The following is a 17,888-nucleotide window of genomic DNA, read 5'->3' as shown; positions in this document are numbered from 1 at the left end:
AGACTATTGTTGCAGTCAATTTGGCAAATCATTTCCTTTGAGTTGTTACACTGCATAAATATTTTGCTGTCCTGCCAAGAGCTGTTGTTCTGCCAGACATGTCATCATCTCAATGAATAATAGATCTGAGCTCCTGATCACTTGTGGTTGAAAAAGAACTTGGTGTTCCTGTGAAGCTGGGTAGATTTGGAGTTCTTGGTCCCAGGATCTAGAACGAGTCTTTTTCTGTGATCACCACAATGCAACCTCTTCTTGTTCTAGGTCAGAGGGTGGTACCCTTCCCTTGTACAGTGCAGCTGAACCTGTTACATAATTGCTAATTTTCAGACAGCAAGTAGGTGGTAATATTGTAAAATGGGGCAGAGATTTGTGAAGTTTTTGGAAAAAAACTTTGTAATTTTACTGATTCAGTTGTGCAACTGAATTTATTCATCCTTGGTCCCATTTTCTTTTCTATGTATTTGATGCAACAGGAATTACAGGGCAGGGGAGAAGACAGAGCTTAACATCAATAACTTTTTGGTAAGAGGGAAATCCAGTTGCCATAGAAGTAAGCAGGTTAGATGTCACCAGCCTTTGAAGATTGAAGGGAGGCAAATTCTGTTCCTAAGAGCAATTCATCTTAATTTCTGGAAAGCCATCTGCATCTCCTACTCTACACAGCTATTGCATGAGGCTCTGGAGTAGACACTGTCTGTACAGCTTACTTACAAAAGTACCTGAACTTTATTGCTGAAAACTCTCCTTTTCATGAAAACCAGGGTTCTGTACTTGTCAAGGAAGATGTTCAAGCAGAGTTGTTTGGGTGGATGTTAAAACAGGCCCCTGTGACAGTTTTAAGTGCTATAGTGTGTTGTTTAGAATTATGGTTGAACAGATATCATGAGGTGGGATTGAGAGTTGTTCACTTAAAAGAAAGGGGGGATATTCTTCATCTATTTTATTAATTCCTCTGATGACAGGGATAAAACATTTACATTTTATCCATTAAAAAAACAGTCCCTTCTATTTTCTGCTTGTTTTGTTTCCCTCAGCTTAGACACTGAAACAGATTAGTCAATTTTACATTTATCTTTTGGTTAAGTGCAACAATTACAGGGTTTGGGACGTCAAGCCATGGAGGAATAATGAGAAAGTAAAATTCAAACCCCTCAGACTTGTGCAAATAAGTCTAAAGAAGAACTTTTATCACCTCCATGTAACTATCAAAGTCTATTTCTTTTACACAGAAGGGACTCTGTAGTGTGGAGCACTCTCACAAGGGTAGCAGTTGTAGTAGCCATTTTAGATGTTTCCTCTACAAGAGCTTCAAATGCCCAGTACCTTAGTGAAGGTGATGGTCTTCTGTTCCCCAGGAGGTGGGCTTTAGGCCCCAAGAAGACCTCTTTGCACCTCTCCTGTGGTTCATGACAGATTTTGCTGGAGTGGAGGAGAAAAAAAAGATGTGGAACAGATGTCTCTTCAGTGAGCCTCTTGGATTCATCTCATCTCCTGGTTTGTTTATTTTGTTGTGTATTTCTTGTGTCAGGGAGGTTCTCAAGGGAATTTACCATTCAGCTTTTCATACACAGATTATCATAAATCCAAGAGGTTTTTTGTTTTGTTTTGTCTACTTTATGGCAAAGCTTACTGGAACTTTTAATTCATTTTTTTTTGTTGTGTGTGACTTCAGTTCCATGAACTAATATTAGTTATACAGTGAGGAGACATCTATATTTAAACACAGAGTTTTGTATGTTTCCATATATACTCATGTTTCTATATATAAGCAAAATGCTTTCATAGGAATATTTAAAAATATTTGTCACGTTTTGTCGTGTATTTTATGGTGGGAAAGTGTAATCGGAAAAAATGCACTTAGATCTTGTGGGACAGTAAGGTAAAATAGCTACTTGTGTGAACTGGATCTTTTTTTAGACTCAAGCACTACAGAAATAGCCAAGTGATAGCCCCACTGTGAACTCAAAATGCATTTCCTTTTCACCAGAGTTTGCTGGTCTGTTTGTCTAACCCTTGTAAGGACAGCGATGCAGCGTGCGTAGCTGGGCTCCCGGCCTCCACGAGGCATGGAGGGACAAGGACCTTTGGGTGTATTAACCTGGTGTGTGTAAAGATCCAGAGCAGTAGATCATGCCTAGTCCCTCTTACTTAGACTAACTGTGTATTTGAGCTCTGCTTGGAAGGACACGATGTTTCAAGTAAATAAATTGTATGCAGTATAATGTAGGGGTTTATAGAATTGCTTTTATTCATGGCTTTCTAGCAAATCTAGTTTTTTTTTCTTTGTCATGAAGAAGTGACTACCTCTTTCTGCTGTAGGGGAGGTTGCTTGAGGGGGATTCGTTGGTTTCTTTGTTTGTTTGTTTGTTTGTTTTTTCCTTTTTTCTATTTTGGCTGTTTTCTGTTTTTTTTTTTTCTTCACCTGTCCTAGTCCTCCATGGCTTTGAAAGTCATTGAATTAGAAAAGTCAGAAATACCATATTTCTGTAAGTTTAATGAAAAAATGGTGTGTGGGTAAGAGAGGAAATTTTTTCTATTGCTTCCTCTAAGGCAGGGATAAGAGCTCAGCCGTGACCTGTTCTGGGAAGACAGCATCACCTGACTAATAGCTGCATTCGTGGAGGGATCTTTCCTGAACAGGCAGAAGGTGCAGGAAGAAGCCAAAGAGCATTGCAGGCCCCAACAAAGGGTCTAAGGGGAAAGGTGCAGATGTCTTGCTGTTGTAGAAGGAGACGAAGAGGGGAAAGCAAAGGTGTTACAGTTGGAAAAGGTATCAAATGTTAGACCCATCTGCTTAAAAAATCCAAAACAATCCCCACCATCTATATACACACATCCCCACACCCACACACATACACCCACCCCCACACCCCCCCGTGAATCTTTAGCTTTTCCAAACTCTCTCATACCCCAGTCTTTTGATATTGTCCTGCGAACTGCATACAGTGACACACATCCATTCTGCTATTGTTAACGTGCTAGATAAATACCGTTGCTTATACTATAGATCTCAGGGCAAGACCTCAGAGCCCGGGACATTGTTTTTCTGGTTGGGGTTTGTGTTGATATTTTTGTATGGGCATACCCAGAATGTTTGGGTTTACAAGTGGTCATGGAAAATAACAGTGAAATGTGTGTATATGTGTTGTGTGACATAGTTGCCCACAACTTTTCCAGCAGAAGTTAGAGCTGGTTTGCTTCGATGTTTATTGGAATGTAGAAGAATTCAGCCTAATCTTAGCTAAAAATAAAGAAATGCGGGGCAGAAATCCTGATAATAGGACATCATTTCTATGAGGCCATTTCCATGGTCAGAGGGCTTTAGGGATGCAGGGGTGCTGGGATTGTACACTGTTGGAGCACTCCCAGCATGGGCACAGGTTTGTGGGCAAAGCTGTACGGGGTGCTCGAGTTTTAATTCACCCCCTGCACTCACAATGGAAGCTTACTTAACCTGTGCCAGTGAGTTCAACCATGGTAGTCGAGGTTGTTGCCCTAGCTAGTGGAGGTGTGCTTTTCCAGAATTCTCATCAGAGTGTAGCAGGAGATGCTGGGTACATCAAGTCAGTGGGTTGTAGCTGTATGTAGCAGGTTATTCAAATGGATCCTTGTGAGCTCTCGCTGTCCTAAGATACCTTGATGTAATCCAATTAAATGGTTTTAGTACAAAAGTATAGGAGCCTTGGCTTAGATAAAATAGAGATGCTCTGACACACATTTACAAAAGAGGTGAACAGTCTTAAAGGGACAATAGAGATCTGTCCATTGCCAGAAGAGACTGAATGGAAAAGTGATCTGCTTAGACCAAAAGCCGTGTTCTTTATGAGAAGCCATGCCACAAAGCTTGTCTGGCGTAAAGCTGTCAGAATAAATGAAGTCCCAGGAGTCAGTGGTATTAAAGTACTTATTTCATTGCGAGCAAATATGTTCAGATTTATTTTGGATGAGGCTAAAATAATGATAGAGACTTCTGCAGAATACCAAAGAAAACAAGGTTGGCTCCACTATGCCTTCCCTGAACTAAACAGGCAGATCATGAAAGAAACACCATCCTAGCACAATTCCTGTTACATCACTAGTATACCATATCTCTTCACTCTATGATAAATATTTGACAAGAAGAACTTGAATAATATTGTAATGTAGGTGTGAGTTGCATGTCATCCCCTGTCACCCACATCTAGCAGTTGGAAAGCTGTTGAGCTACCTTGATTTATGTGCTGTCTTTGAAATAATTTTGGCTTGAATTTGAAAATAAAACAATGAGTGGACATTCTGCTGCTTTTTATTGTCCTTTTGCTTCTTCACATGCCATGCTTAATGTATCTGTCATCAGGCTAGGAAAACTGTAATAAATACTGTAGCAAAATACTTTAGTAAAATTTGGGGTCAGGTTCACCTGGACTAACTCAGGAAGCTGCTTATGAGAATAGTAAAAGAGACCAATGAAAAACAGCTGCTATTGGTTACTCATTATAGTCTGTGGTCTCAGTTCCAAACCGATTTCCTTCATTATCTGGGTAGATCCTCTTGAACCTTAGACTTCTGGAGTAAAGGAACTCTTCATCACAGCAAAACCAATGGTGGCAAGCTCACAAATTCCCAGTCTCTTGCTTTAGGCTCCTTCTGTCCCCTTCATTTTTTTCTCCAGTGTCTTGTTGCTCAAGGGGCAAGGCTGCCCCTTCACCTTATTTCCAGTTCTCTCCAGTGGCTATTACTGAAGGAGCAAGGCTTTGCTGTCTGAGCTGGGAGGTTTCCTTCCTCCTTCAGGAGCTATGGGCAAAGAGCTTACCAGAGGGATATGCAGATTAGCCCAAAGAAACACTTAATTAGATGGTTGATCACAATTGAAAACTTTAAAAAATAGCTTTATAGAGTCAATAATTAAAAATATTCATACTGTGATTGCCACAGAGATTGGTCTTTGAAGTCTCCATTTCTAAAATTTGACCCAGTAATAACATTTTTGAGAATATTAATCTTGCCTTGTTTGAATGGAAAGATGGTGTTGTTTTACTAGTTCACTTGAAAATTTTACATGTACGACTAACTGAAAACTCCTAAGAACAAAGCCAGTCATTCTACATTTGTTCTTCAATAATATTAAGAAGGCATTCAAATATACCATCAGCATTGTCACTCTTTCAAACGAGGCAGCTTACTCTAATCTTTCCTTTTTCAGGAAGTGCTGAGTCAGCATTTGAACTAGTTCTTTGGGCTTCTTTGCATGACAGGCTTTAAAAGTAATGCATCATCCAGATAAAATCTATTTAAATCCTTAGCAAAATGCAAAATTATGGTTTTTTTTGTGTCCTTTTCCATACATTATTGTATTAGTATTTTGAAAAAAAAAAAAACAAACCTGCAGTCTGCAGTTAGGTATTTGCAATGCCCAGTTCTGAAATCACAGGTACTCCTCTGTATATTTGCTGTTGTCAGACAGTTTCAGCATATCTTTGGGTGATTTAAATGGGTCTGTCCCCTGTATCTGTTGATCTTTATGTGTTCTCAGTGAAGAGGCGTGGGTCCAGGACTCAACTGTACTCTGTGCCATTAGCTAAAATTGCACCAAAACACTGTGAAAATGGTGCCGACAACTTCAGAAGGTTAGAGATGGTCACTCTAGTTGAGATTCTCTGATCCTTGGCTTTGGGTCTGTCTTGACAGTTTGCTATGTTTAGATATGCCATACCTCTAAAAGAGTCACTTTAAAAGAGGATATTCCCTGCTTCCCACAGGATTTGCTGATAGTGTGGAACAGTTCTGCAGTAGCCCTTCTTGCCTTGTTATGCCTTGTGGGACTTGACTGAAACAAAAAGCCAGTGGGAGAAGGTGGCTGTGTTTCTTGTGCCTTCAAATTGCTGAGGTATCCTTCATTTTCTGCTCAAGCAATGGGAAGTTGGTCTGTAACGTTGGCTGCCCCAGCGTGCTGTGTGATCCAGGGCACCCCATGTTAGGTTTTGGTGAAGCAGCTGTGCAGTGTCAGAGCATGAGTGCTCACATGGCCCCGATCCTGCTCGTGCAAAGTCAAGGTCACTGGTGCTGGTGTGTTTACAAGCGTGTTTATCCCACAGCTTTGCTTGCTGTGGAAGCACACCCATGTAAGTGGTTCTGGGGCTGTTTAAATCCTGCTGAGTGAGGGATATGGTCACCAATTTAGGAAGTTAACAGGGTATCTTTTCGTTAAACTTCTGGCTCCTGCTGCAATACAAATTAGAAAGCCTTGCACTGAGCTTGAAAAATCTGATGGTGCCATCGATCAGCCAGGCTTTGGAGCTGCTGGAATTGCAAACTGCATGTGATATAAATAGCCTGAAGTAAACCAGGTCATTAAAATAGAATATTAATGATCTAAGATGTTGGTAACACAAGAACCCTTTTAAACCGATGTCCTAAATAGTGACCTAAAAGTAAACTACAGGAGCTGATGATGGTAATAATAATAATAAAAAAGAGAATATATCCAGCCCCCAGTTCCTTTCATGAACCACAGTCCCAAGATGCTGCTCTTCCTTTTCAGCTCATACACTTTGCTCCCAGCATGGTTTAGGTCCTTATGTAAGCACACTGCCCTCAGCTAACCTCTTCCTGATGGCCAAACATGTTTCTATTGTGCCGTCTAGTGCTTTACCTTTGTCGGATTTAAAATCTCACAGTGTAAATGCCAAAATCTAGAAGCTCCCCAAATTAAACTCGTTTTTTTTTCTAAGAATTGAGGGAGGCAGGATTAGAGGGAGGATTAGATCAATAGGGGTTTTGGCTGCAATGATACAGAACAAGGCTGTTGTTTCTGTTGGTGTCGTGTTTTGGTTACCTGATCAAAGTCATTTGAGTTCATCCTTGCTTTGAGTCTCTTGATGTTCTTGTTTTTATTTAGTGGATCAACCGTTGGTTAGCAGAAGCAGTGTGTTGGACAAGTGGAGACTACCAAGCTGACAGTTTCCTGTGACCTTATGAACGGCTCAAGAAATTGTCCCTCTAGGGTAGAAGAGAGGAAAGGAGGTGGGGTGAGCACAAGCCATAGCAGCAATGAGACACTGAACAGGCCATGACAGATGTTGATCGTTGCTGTGGAATCTCAGGCTGTGTACATCCCTCAAAGGAGACCTGCCTGGATTCAGCAGCAGGCCAGCACCCAGACCCCACCAGTGCCAGAATCCAGGACCTCGCCTCTCCGTCTGCTCCATCTCCATCTGCTCGCTGCTGGACTGGGGTTTGGGGAGGACCTGGGGCTTTGAGTTTAGCAAACCCAAGGTTTTGTGCTCCCTCTGGTGGCTGTCTTTTTACGGGGTGGTGCATGCTTTTCATCCCTGAAGGAACGCTGGGGACATCAGTGGGGACAATCTTGAACAAACAGGGAAGCAGTAAAATTAGCACAGCTCCTTTTTTAGAGTCCTTGAAGACCAAGAAAAAATCCTTGCTGACCGTGCTGTGGAGGTGCAAGTCAGTAAGGAGAAGCATTTCTTACACTTCTTTCCAAAAGGTCATTGCTTGCCTTGGGAAGCAGAGGCACGGGGCACATCACATCAGTGTAGGTTGCACTTCTGTGTCATTTTAATCTGGTGTGGAAGACTTGAACCACGACCAAGAATGACTTCAGTATTCTGTTTACTTGCCTTAAATTTTATCTGAATTTTTTCTTCTGCACTAGCCCAAATAGTGATAGGTCTTTCTCCAGACTCAGTATTTTTCTTCTCATTGTTGCCACCTCTTTTGTCCACTTTAGTTTGGTGCACTTCCTGATGTCCTTGTTTTGTTTTTTAAACTTCCAATGTGTTTCTTTTCTTAAGTCACCAGTATCCTGATATCACAACCTTGTACTCGGGTTAGAGCCTCAAAGGGGAGAGTTTTCTCTCTTAAGCATTACGTTTTCCATCCTTTCCTCTCCTGCTTTGGATCCAGAAGATACTTCTCTGGAACATCAGCTTCCAGTTTTGGGAAGCAGCTTGTGTTTGTCCATTTACTAAGCTGAAATCAGATGTTCTGGCCAACACTAAGAGCAGCCCAGATAGTGATGTACATGCTACACCCCTGTGGACCCTGGTTATTGTCAGTCCCAGCCATATCCAGCCCAGATTCCCTGCCATATAACAACTGCATGGCTGGGAAGCATTGACACACTGTCTATGGCAAGAGAATCATTACCAATGTTCAAGGAGTTTCTGAAACTTTTCCTCTCCACTCTTAGGTTTCACTCTTGCTGCCTGCCTAAACCTGGTAATAGTTTTCCCTAAATGTTCTCACTTCTCCTGATTCTTTACTAAAATTTACACTCTGATAGCAGAACTCTGAGTTGAAATGACCTTTTTGCTTACTTCCAAGTTATTTCTGGTTCACAACTGATTTATTTTACTCGTGGACCTGTAGTTGACTTCTCAGGTTCTGAACCAAGTTCGTTGCCACATTCAGTTCAGGTGCATCTAAAGCTGCAGCAGGTAGAAGATGTCTAGAGCTACGCTCTCACTTGGAGAAGCAGCAGCAATGTAAATTAAGTTATGACAGCACACTTCTCACCAAGATCTGACCAGAACAGATTGAAGGGTAGGCAACAGCAGTTGAGTTCGAGTGGCTACACCAAGTGAGAGACTGCTGGAGATGGAAAATGTTAGCTCATTGCTGCTTTTCCATCTGCCACAGGGCAGCAGAGAATTATTGAGTCCTTCCTAGGAGCTTCATCCAGTTGAGTTTTCAAAGTTGCAAGTAATTGAGCTTCGCCATTTCCCCTGGGAAAGTATTCCTTACAAATACAATTCACTGTCAGGAAGTCATTCTGAAACTCTCGCCATTTATTTTTTTTTGTGTCTCCTCCCACTAAAATGGGCTTTAACACAAAGAATCTATTTAAAGTACTACGTTTTTATTATCCTGTGAAGGCTGATGCGGTTTCTAGTTAATGTTTGTATGGGACTGTAGCCTCTCTGGTTTAAAGGAGAAGAATCACTGTATTCCATGTGGTTGCACTGATACTTTCACTCATTTCCTTGAGGACGTGGAAGAGTTTCATGTGGCTGTATTAAATGAATGTTAGTTATTGGGTTCCCTTCGCAAATACATATTAAAAATTTTTGTGTTTTGCTGCTGAAAAAAGCAGGATCTTGAAAAGTTTCGTCTGAATCCAGGTTGTTGGTACAGAAGTTTTGTGTTTCTCTTGATTCTGTGAACATTGTTGTGAATCCAGAGGCAGCGTACACCAGTTAGTGGTGTAGGGGGGGAAAGCAGCAGTCTGATTTCCCCACTGAAAGTAATCAAGGCGCAAAAGCAAACAACATGAATGCAAATTTTTGCTAATAGGAGTCAGATTTAATGTCCTTGAACTGTACTACATAAAAGAAATTTAGGAAAACACTTGTTACTTAGGTATAATTGCTTGTAAGCCAGCACTATTCTAGAGGGAGTTGGTTTTAATGGTTAAATTATACAACACATTTTAAAATTGGTTGTTTCACGTAACATATTGTTGAACCCTTGAATCTCACTGACAGACCAGATTGTTTACCTTTGTAGAAATCAGTCAAAACCAAAACAGAGTAAGCCCAGAGATTTTTCAGAAGCACAAATCCTTAGTTAGCAAATTCAAGGGCAACTAAACACCTCCTGGGACTTTTCTCCATGTTGTTATAGATATATTAAACAGGTTATAGATTAGTGTTCTAGGGCATTCACCAGCAGCAAATGGACTCAGACTAGTGCTTTTTAAAAAACAGACTGATTCTAATTTTACCACAAAAGATTTAACAGGAGTCTTCTATTTTATAAATGTCTACCGTAGCTTTGATTTAGTACTGATTTTTTTTTGTAAAGAAAAGTAAACTGAGGGCCTTTAATGAGATCTGCTTCTCGCATGAGGGAAGTAACACATACAGATCTTCCCAGTTACTAAGTTCATAAACCTTCTGAGGAAGCAGAAGCATCTTTAGTTGCTTACTTACGATATAAGCTTATACACATCACGTATAGGTTGTTGCTCACTGCTCAGAGCCCCTGAGTTACACCTCTCCTGTTGGACTACTTTATTCCTGAGATCCCTCTTGCTTTAAAGCTATACCAGCAGTACTATAATTTTCTGCAGCGTAGTCTGGCTAGTTGTATCATTTTGCTGTTACTCTTGGTCACATACAAGGCCATATTGTGATGTTCCAGATCAGTAAAACTTACTTGCTGTCATTACATATCATCCTTAGGTACTCAAAATTTTGCAGTTTTTTTAGGTTCCTAAGCAGAAATTCAGGAGTGAAAAGTCAGAAATTAATTTTGGGCTGGGGTTTTGGTCGGTCCTGCCTTCAAAGTCTCTTAGAATCACAGTATAATTTAGGAAGTGACTTCTGAAGGTCATCTGGTCCAATGCCCTCCTCAGAGCAGGCTACCTATGAAGTTGGCTTAGGTCACTGAGTTTTTAATAACTCCAAAGGTGGAGATTTCAGAGCCCCTCTGGGCCCTAGTTCCAGTGTTTGACCACCCTCATGAAGAACAAGGTTTACTTATTTAAGGAGAGTTTCCATTTTTGAAACTTGTGCTCATTGCCTCTTGTCCCATCAGTATCGAGGTCCAAGAAGAATCCAGCTGTGTCTTCTCTGTAGAATTACCTCTGAAGTACATAAAGACTTTTAATACCCCTCTTTTAGCCTTTTGTTTGCAAGACTGAACCATTGCATCTCCCTCTGCTTTTCCTCGTGCCTCATGGGCTTCAGCCCCAGACCATCCATCCACTGGAATTGCTTCAGTTTGTCAATGTCCTTCTTGTGCTGGAGAACACCAAACAGGACACTAGTGTTCCAAGTGTGGTCTCACAAGTGCCAAATAGAGGGGAGTAAGCCCTTCCCTTGACCTGCTAGTTGCACATGTACTAATGCAGTCTGTATGCAGTTAGCTTTCATTGCTGCAAGGACACACTGCTGACTCATGTAGCTTGTCCATCAGGACCATGGCGACTTTTTCTGCAGACCCAGCCAGTCAGTCCAATGTATGTGGGCTATTTTTTACCAGGGTCATAATTTCACATTTGCATTTACTGACCTTCATAATGTTCCCTATCAGCACATTTGTGTCTGTGGCATGTAAGAGTGTGGTGGGTACAGCTCTTTTCATATGGCAAAACTCTTCATGTAAACAAGACCCTCTGTACAGACCACAGCAGATGTTGAACTTGGCCAGATGTTTTCATCTCTATTTTGAACCGCATGACAAGAATATCTTGAGTCTTTGCTCTAAATGTATAAATGCCTCAGTTAGGATCAAAGGGTCAATTTTTTTTCATATCTTTTTCAAGGCATGGTCAAGGTACTGTAAGAGAATCAGTATTTCAAGCATTTCTTCTGGTGCGTGGTCAGTCAGTCACATGGACTCCTGGGAGCTCCTTCTGGGTTCACCGACTCATGCGGATTTCACTCAGGATCTTAATGTTTCTTAATTAGCTAAATGAATTAATCAGAGTTGTGGTAAAGAGCAAAATCCAACCTGAGTGCTAAGATTTTAAGCAATACGATGAGGCTGGATTTTCTTTTAACAAAACTTCTTGGTCCTTTAGTTGCCTGAGAATGTAACTGGGAGATTAGCATTTGTCTCAACTTGTGTCTCAAGCTGTGCGCACGTTTAAGCTCCTGCTGCTCTTGCTGATGTTACTGTTGCTGTAGGTGGGGGAAGCTGAGGCAGAAAGCAAACACTGCCTGCCTCTGGCCACAGAGGAGTTGTGGGTCACAGCACTGCCCACAGTTCTCTTCTGGTGCTGTTTATTACACATCACTCAGGTAATTTCTGCCTTTATCATCACATCTGCAGAGCTGACTGCTTGCTAAATCTCATTTTATGAACACTTAAAACAAGTGATTAAAGAAAGATTAATGTCATAGATGTAGCATGGTTAGAGACTGTGGCCAGAAAATCAGTGAAGTATAGCAATTATTTATATAATTTCTATGCATGCTTGCTTTCTCTGTTTATTTTTTTTCTGCTCTCAGAGCCCTAGGAACACTGTAGACAGCCCAGGTTTCCTTACCTGGACATTTATTTTGTTCAGCTCCTTGTTGGATATGTGTATGTCCTTACCAGTGGAAAATAAAGCTGAAACCTCTACTTCTCAATTGAATAAAGTGGTCTGACAAGTGCCAGTGGCCCAATAAAGTCTTTGAATAAAGCTGTAGCCAATTTCTATTTAAAACACTTGGTGGACTCATTATTTTACTCACAGGCCATTTTTAAAGTTGGGCACATTCTGTGTTGTGCTCTTTTACAATGTATAAAAATCTTTGTGCTCCTCTGGCTTTTTTGCTTTAGCCTCTTCTGCCTTCATTACTTCCATATGTGGAGGGTATTTTGCAGTCTTCTGTGCAGCACTCTGAGAGGGCAGCCCGTCTGGGAATGCATCTTGGTGACACCTCCATCACCAGCATCAACACTTGTTCCATTGTCTGATGATTTCTGGCAAATCATTTGATCTGGTTCAGAATTAACTTGCAAAGACCCAAGAAACGTAATTTTCAGATCTAGTTTGTCTCATCAAGTGACTGCATGAGCGTTGGAGCCAATGCAAAAAAAAAAAGAAGATGATTTTGGGAGCAAAAAGCAGCCTTTTGGAGGCAGCCTGATCAGGCTGGCTTAAATTCACCTGACCCCAGCAAAGTGAGGGGGTACTTGAAAGTCAGGAACAGGAAGACTTGACAGGAAAGAGGGAAGAAAGGTTAATGTCAGCCTGCATTTGGATAATTTATTTACAACAGGTAAACTTTCTGCAATGTATGGTCCAGCGACATTTGAAACTAGGATAATTTTCAGTAGTCTGGGTACTTTGGGTGATAAATAGAAAAAGTAAAATCAGAGGTTATGTCAGAGCCAGAAAAAAAGTTTCTAGCCTTCTTTTTCATTGTAGAAAGTGCAAAATGTCCAATACCCATCCAGAACTAATTCCCTATCAGCTCACTTTGCATAAGAGGGCAGTAGCTGGTACAGATTTTGGTCAGGTGAGTACTGTTGGTCAAATCAGAGTGCTATGGCTGCTAAAATGGGGAGAGTGTAATGTATTTTAGTGATCCTAAATTCTTACTGGTGACCACTCCAATGGAAAGAGCACGTAACTGGTTTTGTGGGTGAAAGTCATGTACAATTTCCCGTGGTATTGCACCCCCTCAGGTCCTTCCCCAATCACACTTTTATCAGTCTCTTCCCTTGCTTATATAGGTGTGTCCAGGAGTCCAGTGTCAGAAAGGCTGTCCTTTTCAGAATGAAAAATGTTATCACCTAGTTCAGCTTTTATCATAGGCAGTACTGAAGTGGAGAAGAAGGCTGTAATTTGGTGATTCTGCTGAAAGCTGAAGCACCGAGTTATTTGCATTGTTAGGTTTGGTTGTGGTGGTTCTTTTTTGTTGTTGTGTTTTGTTGTTGTTGTTGTTTTAGATTTATTTTAACCACTTGGACACATGTGAGCACTCTTATCACTTGTGGTAGGGGTTGGAAATGACTTCTGGAGATCATCTAATCCAATCCCCTGCCAGAGCAGGTTCACCTAGGGCAGGTTACATAGAAGCACGGCCAGGTGGGTTTTGAAAGTTTCCAGAGAAGGAGACTCCACAACCTCTCAAGGCAGCCTGTTCCAGTGCTCTGTCACCCTCACAGTAAAGAAGTTTTTCCTTTTTTTCCTGATGTGAACAGCGATCCTCAGGAATTAGCATCTGAACAAGCATGTGGCAAATGAGCTGCTCTGATCTGTAATAGCAGTGGTTCTTGAAGGAGTCACGACTTTTGACTTGAAAGCAGTATACTAGTATCTGAGCAGGTGCTGGGAAATAAATTACAATATTTGTTTTTTCTGTGTGACTTTTTTTGGTGCTGCATCATTATATTGAAAGAATATAATTGGCATAATATATTACAGGGGAAGAGCAATGATAACAGTACTTAAATCTTTCATGTTTTTATGAAGTCACCTTTTCTTTTTTTATAAATGCCATTCATTGAGCGGTAAAAAGAGCTGAAGTCTTGCAAGGAATGCAAAGAATAAAACCTGGCACAGTAAAAGACTTTCAGTACAATGTGAATGTTGATCTGTTAAAATCACAAGTCATCTTTCTATTAATTCACTGTAGAGTAAGGTCTCCTCAAGATAAGACTCAGCAGTGCTGTGGAGTTGGTATTTAAAGTATGTCCATCTGCATCTAAACGAGTTGCTCCAAGACAATCAGATTATGCAGTAGTTACTTTGGTGAGAATATCGCCTAAGTGGAATGGAAACTTCATTTTGAGTCTAATATTAGACCCTGCTTTGGAAAATTCCTTTTAAATGATCACAAGCTGGGAATAGCAAAAGAATTTAACTTTCGACAGACAGCATTCACCAAGAATTTGTTTTTAACTGCTTATGTTGGGTCCCTGGGAAAGCAGATGTGAAAAACTTACCAAAGTGAATTGACTTGACCTGATGCAATGTTTATATTAGTAGTTGATAAGTTTTCCTCCCTTGTCTAATTTGTTCAGGATATTTTCATTCTTTAAGCATGAGTAAGTCTGGGTTGGAATAGTTGGAATGCTTGTTAGTCTAATAATCTGAATCTTAGAACATGCAGACATTATTGCCTATAAAGGGGTCTAAGCAAAGCTGAACTGTTTTGGTTATCTTCCACAGATGGGGATAAGTACCCTTTTTGAGACCAGTGAAGAAAATGAGACAGTGCTGCTTACCTTCTGATAGTTCAGAAAGCATATCCATATCCGCTGTATTTATACTTCAGAATGCTATCTTGTATGTGGTGAACCCTTTGAATGCACATCACTTTGTATGCACCTTTACAAAGCACAGGCTTTCAATGGCAGCTAGAGAAACTGGTAACCAAGGCTATCAAAGGGGATTTGAAGGGTCATGGTATTAGTATTATTCCTGTGGCAGAAAGGACTTTAGGAATTATAAAATAACACTGTGAATTATGCACAGCTCGGGGATCTTTAGAGTCACTAGTATATCTCATCTTACCTTTCTCTTTTTTTGATCAGACACTGTCACTTTGAGTATTTTAATTAAACAGTTCTTAAATAAGTGCTCTCGCCAGCAGTATGGAGCATGTATAAATAAATTATTTTTGAGGCAAGGAGGAGTTAAAAAAGAAACTCACGGATAGGGCTGACCTCCCCAGCTCTACCCTCTTCACGTGTGTCTGTGGTTTGGCCATTGTTGCTGTTTTCTTCAGACTTGAGAAGCACATCATTGGAGCTTGCTGCAAAAGAGGGCTCCAGCTTGGCCTTCCTCTGCCAGTGCATCAGACAAGAAGTGGAACAGCTCTCAACAGGATAATATGATGAATTCAGTGCCAGGGTGACAGTTGCACTGGGAAAGACATTAGAGAGAGAGCGCTACTTCGTTTAGCCGTTCTCCTTTAGTGCATTGGGTGGTTTTATGCAACCCAGGAATGCATTTCTTAGGCAGAAATCAGATTATGATTTTAAGCATCTGTTAAACTTTGTCTTGTTTTTCATGAAGCCTAACACCAACCCTTTTGTCTTTTTATTTATACCTGTGTGTCTAATTTTGCTGTAACTTCTGATTTTTCAGGAATTTCTCAAATGTCTAAATTGCTGATCTGTCTCCTTGCAGGCAAGTCTCACCTGGCTATAGTACAAAGAGTAAACAATGAAGGAGAAGGGGATCCTTTTTATGAAGTCCTGGGAATTGTCACTTTAGAAGATGTGATTGAAGAGATCATCAAGTCTGAAATTCTGGATGAAACAGATCTATACAGTGAGTAGAAGTGTTTGCATTTTGTTCATAGATGAGAGGGAAGACTCCATCCAGTAGCAGCTGTCTTTAATAGATGTGTTTTGAGAGATGTTAAGTCGCTGATTTAAAGTCTCAATGGCCAAATGACCTGAAGATCCCTTAGATGTTCCATGTAATTTTGGGGGTTTGTAGCATGGGCACCTCACCCCTTCGTGCTGTATAGTTCAGACACAAGACAAGTTTCTTTATTTGACTGTTCCATCAAGAGGGTTTACATGTGCAACAATCTGGTCTCTCCTGCTAGCTGTTCTCCACCACAGTGGCTCTGTTAGATCTTTTTGTTACAGTGCTCACAACCTCTCACAGTGTCCCCTACCTTCTCTTTGCCTCAAAGGCCTCTAGTCTGTCTACTCCAGACAGTACCTTAGCAAGGGGAATGGAGTCTCTTTAGAGTGTCTCTCTGTCACTCATTCAGAAAGCCTACAAATGGGAAGTCTTCTTCAGGGCTGAAAAACAGTATGTCTTAAACTACTCCTTTTAATCATTCAGTAAAGCTCCTTTGTTCCTTTGTGTTAACATATGTTGAGGGAGATGATGCTGCGGGTCAACAATTACCTGTGACTTGAGAGATCTGGACTCTTTTCTTTCCCAGTTTAGAATGTGTCTGGTCTTTGGCCAGTATCTTTGATTCTTTTCCCATTGGCACAGTCTGGCCTGTGCATGCAGGACTTCATGTCTGTCATTCTTCATCTCTTATCTGTGTTTTCATCACTTGCTGGCAGATGCTGTTTTTTACTGTGTTCATGTGTAGCGCAAGGATGTCTCTAGATTTTATTGTAATAGAAATAATGATTTTAAATATCTTTGGCATGGTTCAACTGTCCTTTGTTTTCTTTTTTTTTCTTCAAGAAGGGGATCTGAATGTTTCTGCAGCATCTTTTTTCAGGCCTGTGCAAGCATCATCTATCCTCCCTTTATGCCAAATAAGCAATTTGCATGGTGGTATAGGCATAATTCTACTTTTCCTAATAGATTGTTATTGCCTGAACTACATTCTGTAGCTGGTCGGTATTTTACCAGTATTTATGTGCCCCAAGGTTCCTGTAAATCACAGTTGTATTTTAAAATATGCTAAACTATCTAATTACTATGCAAATCACAGATATCCAGTTAGTATAGTTTTCTTTTCATACCTTCACAAATGAGTTGTTGGGCTAATCAGTTACAATGTAGTGCTTTTACAGGTGAATTCAGAGTTTCTTGTATACTCCCAAAAGATCCTATCTTTGTCTCATCGCCTTTGAGATATTTCCACGTTTCTATGAGTGAAAAGACATTGCATATGCTTTTTAATTTTTTTTCCCCTTGTTGTTAAGAGAAACCACATAGATCATGCTATGTTGTTCTGTAGGACAAAAAAACCCCCAACTTTCACCATTAATAGCATGTTAGACAGCAAGGAAACAAGAATTTAATTTTACTTTCTGAAGAATTCCTAGATTAACAAAATTGAGCTGGTGAACATGAGTTCATCTGAAACTCTCCTTCCTCAGAAGTTTTTAGTGTTGAGAAGTCCTGGTTCAGAACAGGAGGAAAACTTTGCTTCCTGGAGAATGCAGGAAGTTTTGGGGGGTGACTCCTGCTATGTATCATGAAGATGAACTTCGAGTTTCTTTATGAGGCACTGGAGTTCATGTCACTGTTTACACTGAAGGCAGCTGTAGCAGTAAGGGAGAGAGCAGACTGATGTGCTGTAACCGCTTCCAATTGGTGTAGCGGTGGTGACGTGCTTTGTGTTTACTGAAGGTACCTTATTGTCCATGATAGGTTAAGGCAGCTCATTTTCAATGTTGGTATTAGTGTGTCAGTGCTAGTAACCCCATCTAGTTCTAGAGTTCTCTGATGCCATTGTTGTAAGACCAAGCCAACTTGAGACTTTTGTACAGATTTGCTCTGTGCTAGGTGTTTACTTAAAAGTACACCTTATGAAAAATTCTGGCAGCATTGTTACACCTTTGTTCTGAAGTCTTAAAAATGTTTTGTTTTGCTTTGCTGGAAACTTGAAATTTGATTAAATGACTGACCTTGGTGTTGGAGCTGTGCCTTTCTGCTGTTTCCATGAAAATCCATTTGAACTGTGTTAGAGTAAAAGCAATTTCATGTTTATAGTTTTTGTTGAAAGCTGCTTTCA

General features: G+C 40.6%; 1 protein-coding gene across 1 annotated transcript in view; it reads left to right on the top strand.

Moving 5' to 3' along the window:
* CNNM2 (cyclin and CBS domain divalent metal cation transport mediator 2) overlaps positions 1-17,888 on the top strand; it is a 119,852-nt gene that overhangs the window by 82,441 nt on the left and 19,523 nt on the right. The window contains exon 2 of the mRNA XM_008937543.1: positions 15,575-15,718. Within this exon, the coding sequence (XP_008935791.1) occupies positions 15,575-15,718 (144 nt within the window). The remainder of the gene's footprint in view (positions 1-15,574; positions 15,719-17,888) is intronic.

The sequence above is a fragment of the Merops nubicus genome, unplaced genomic scaffold, assembly GCF_000691845.1.
Source record: "Merops nubicus isolate BGI_N331 unplaced genomic scaffold, ASM69184v1 scaffold19593, whole genome shotgun sequence".
Lineage (NCBI taxonomy): Eukaryota > Metazoa > Chordata > Aves > Coraciiformes > Meropidae > Merops > Merops nubicus.
Note: the sequence above shows the minus strand (reverse complement) of the source record. Positions and strands in the feature narration are given on the sequence as shown.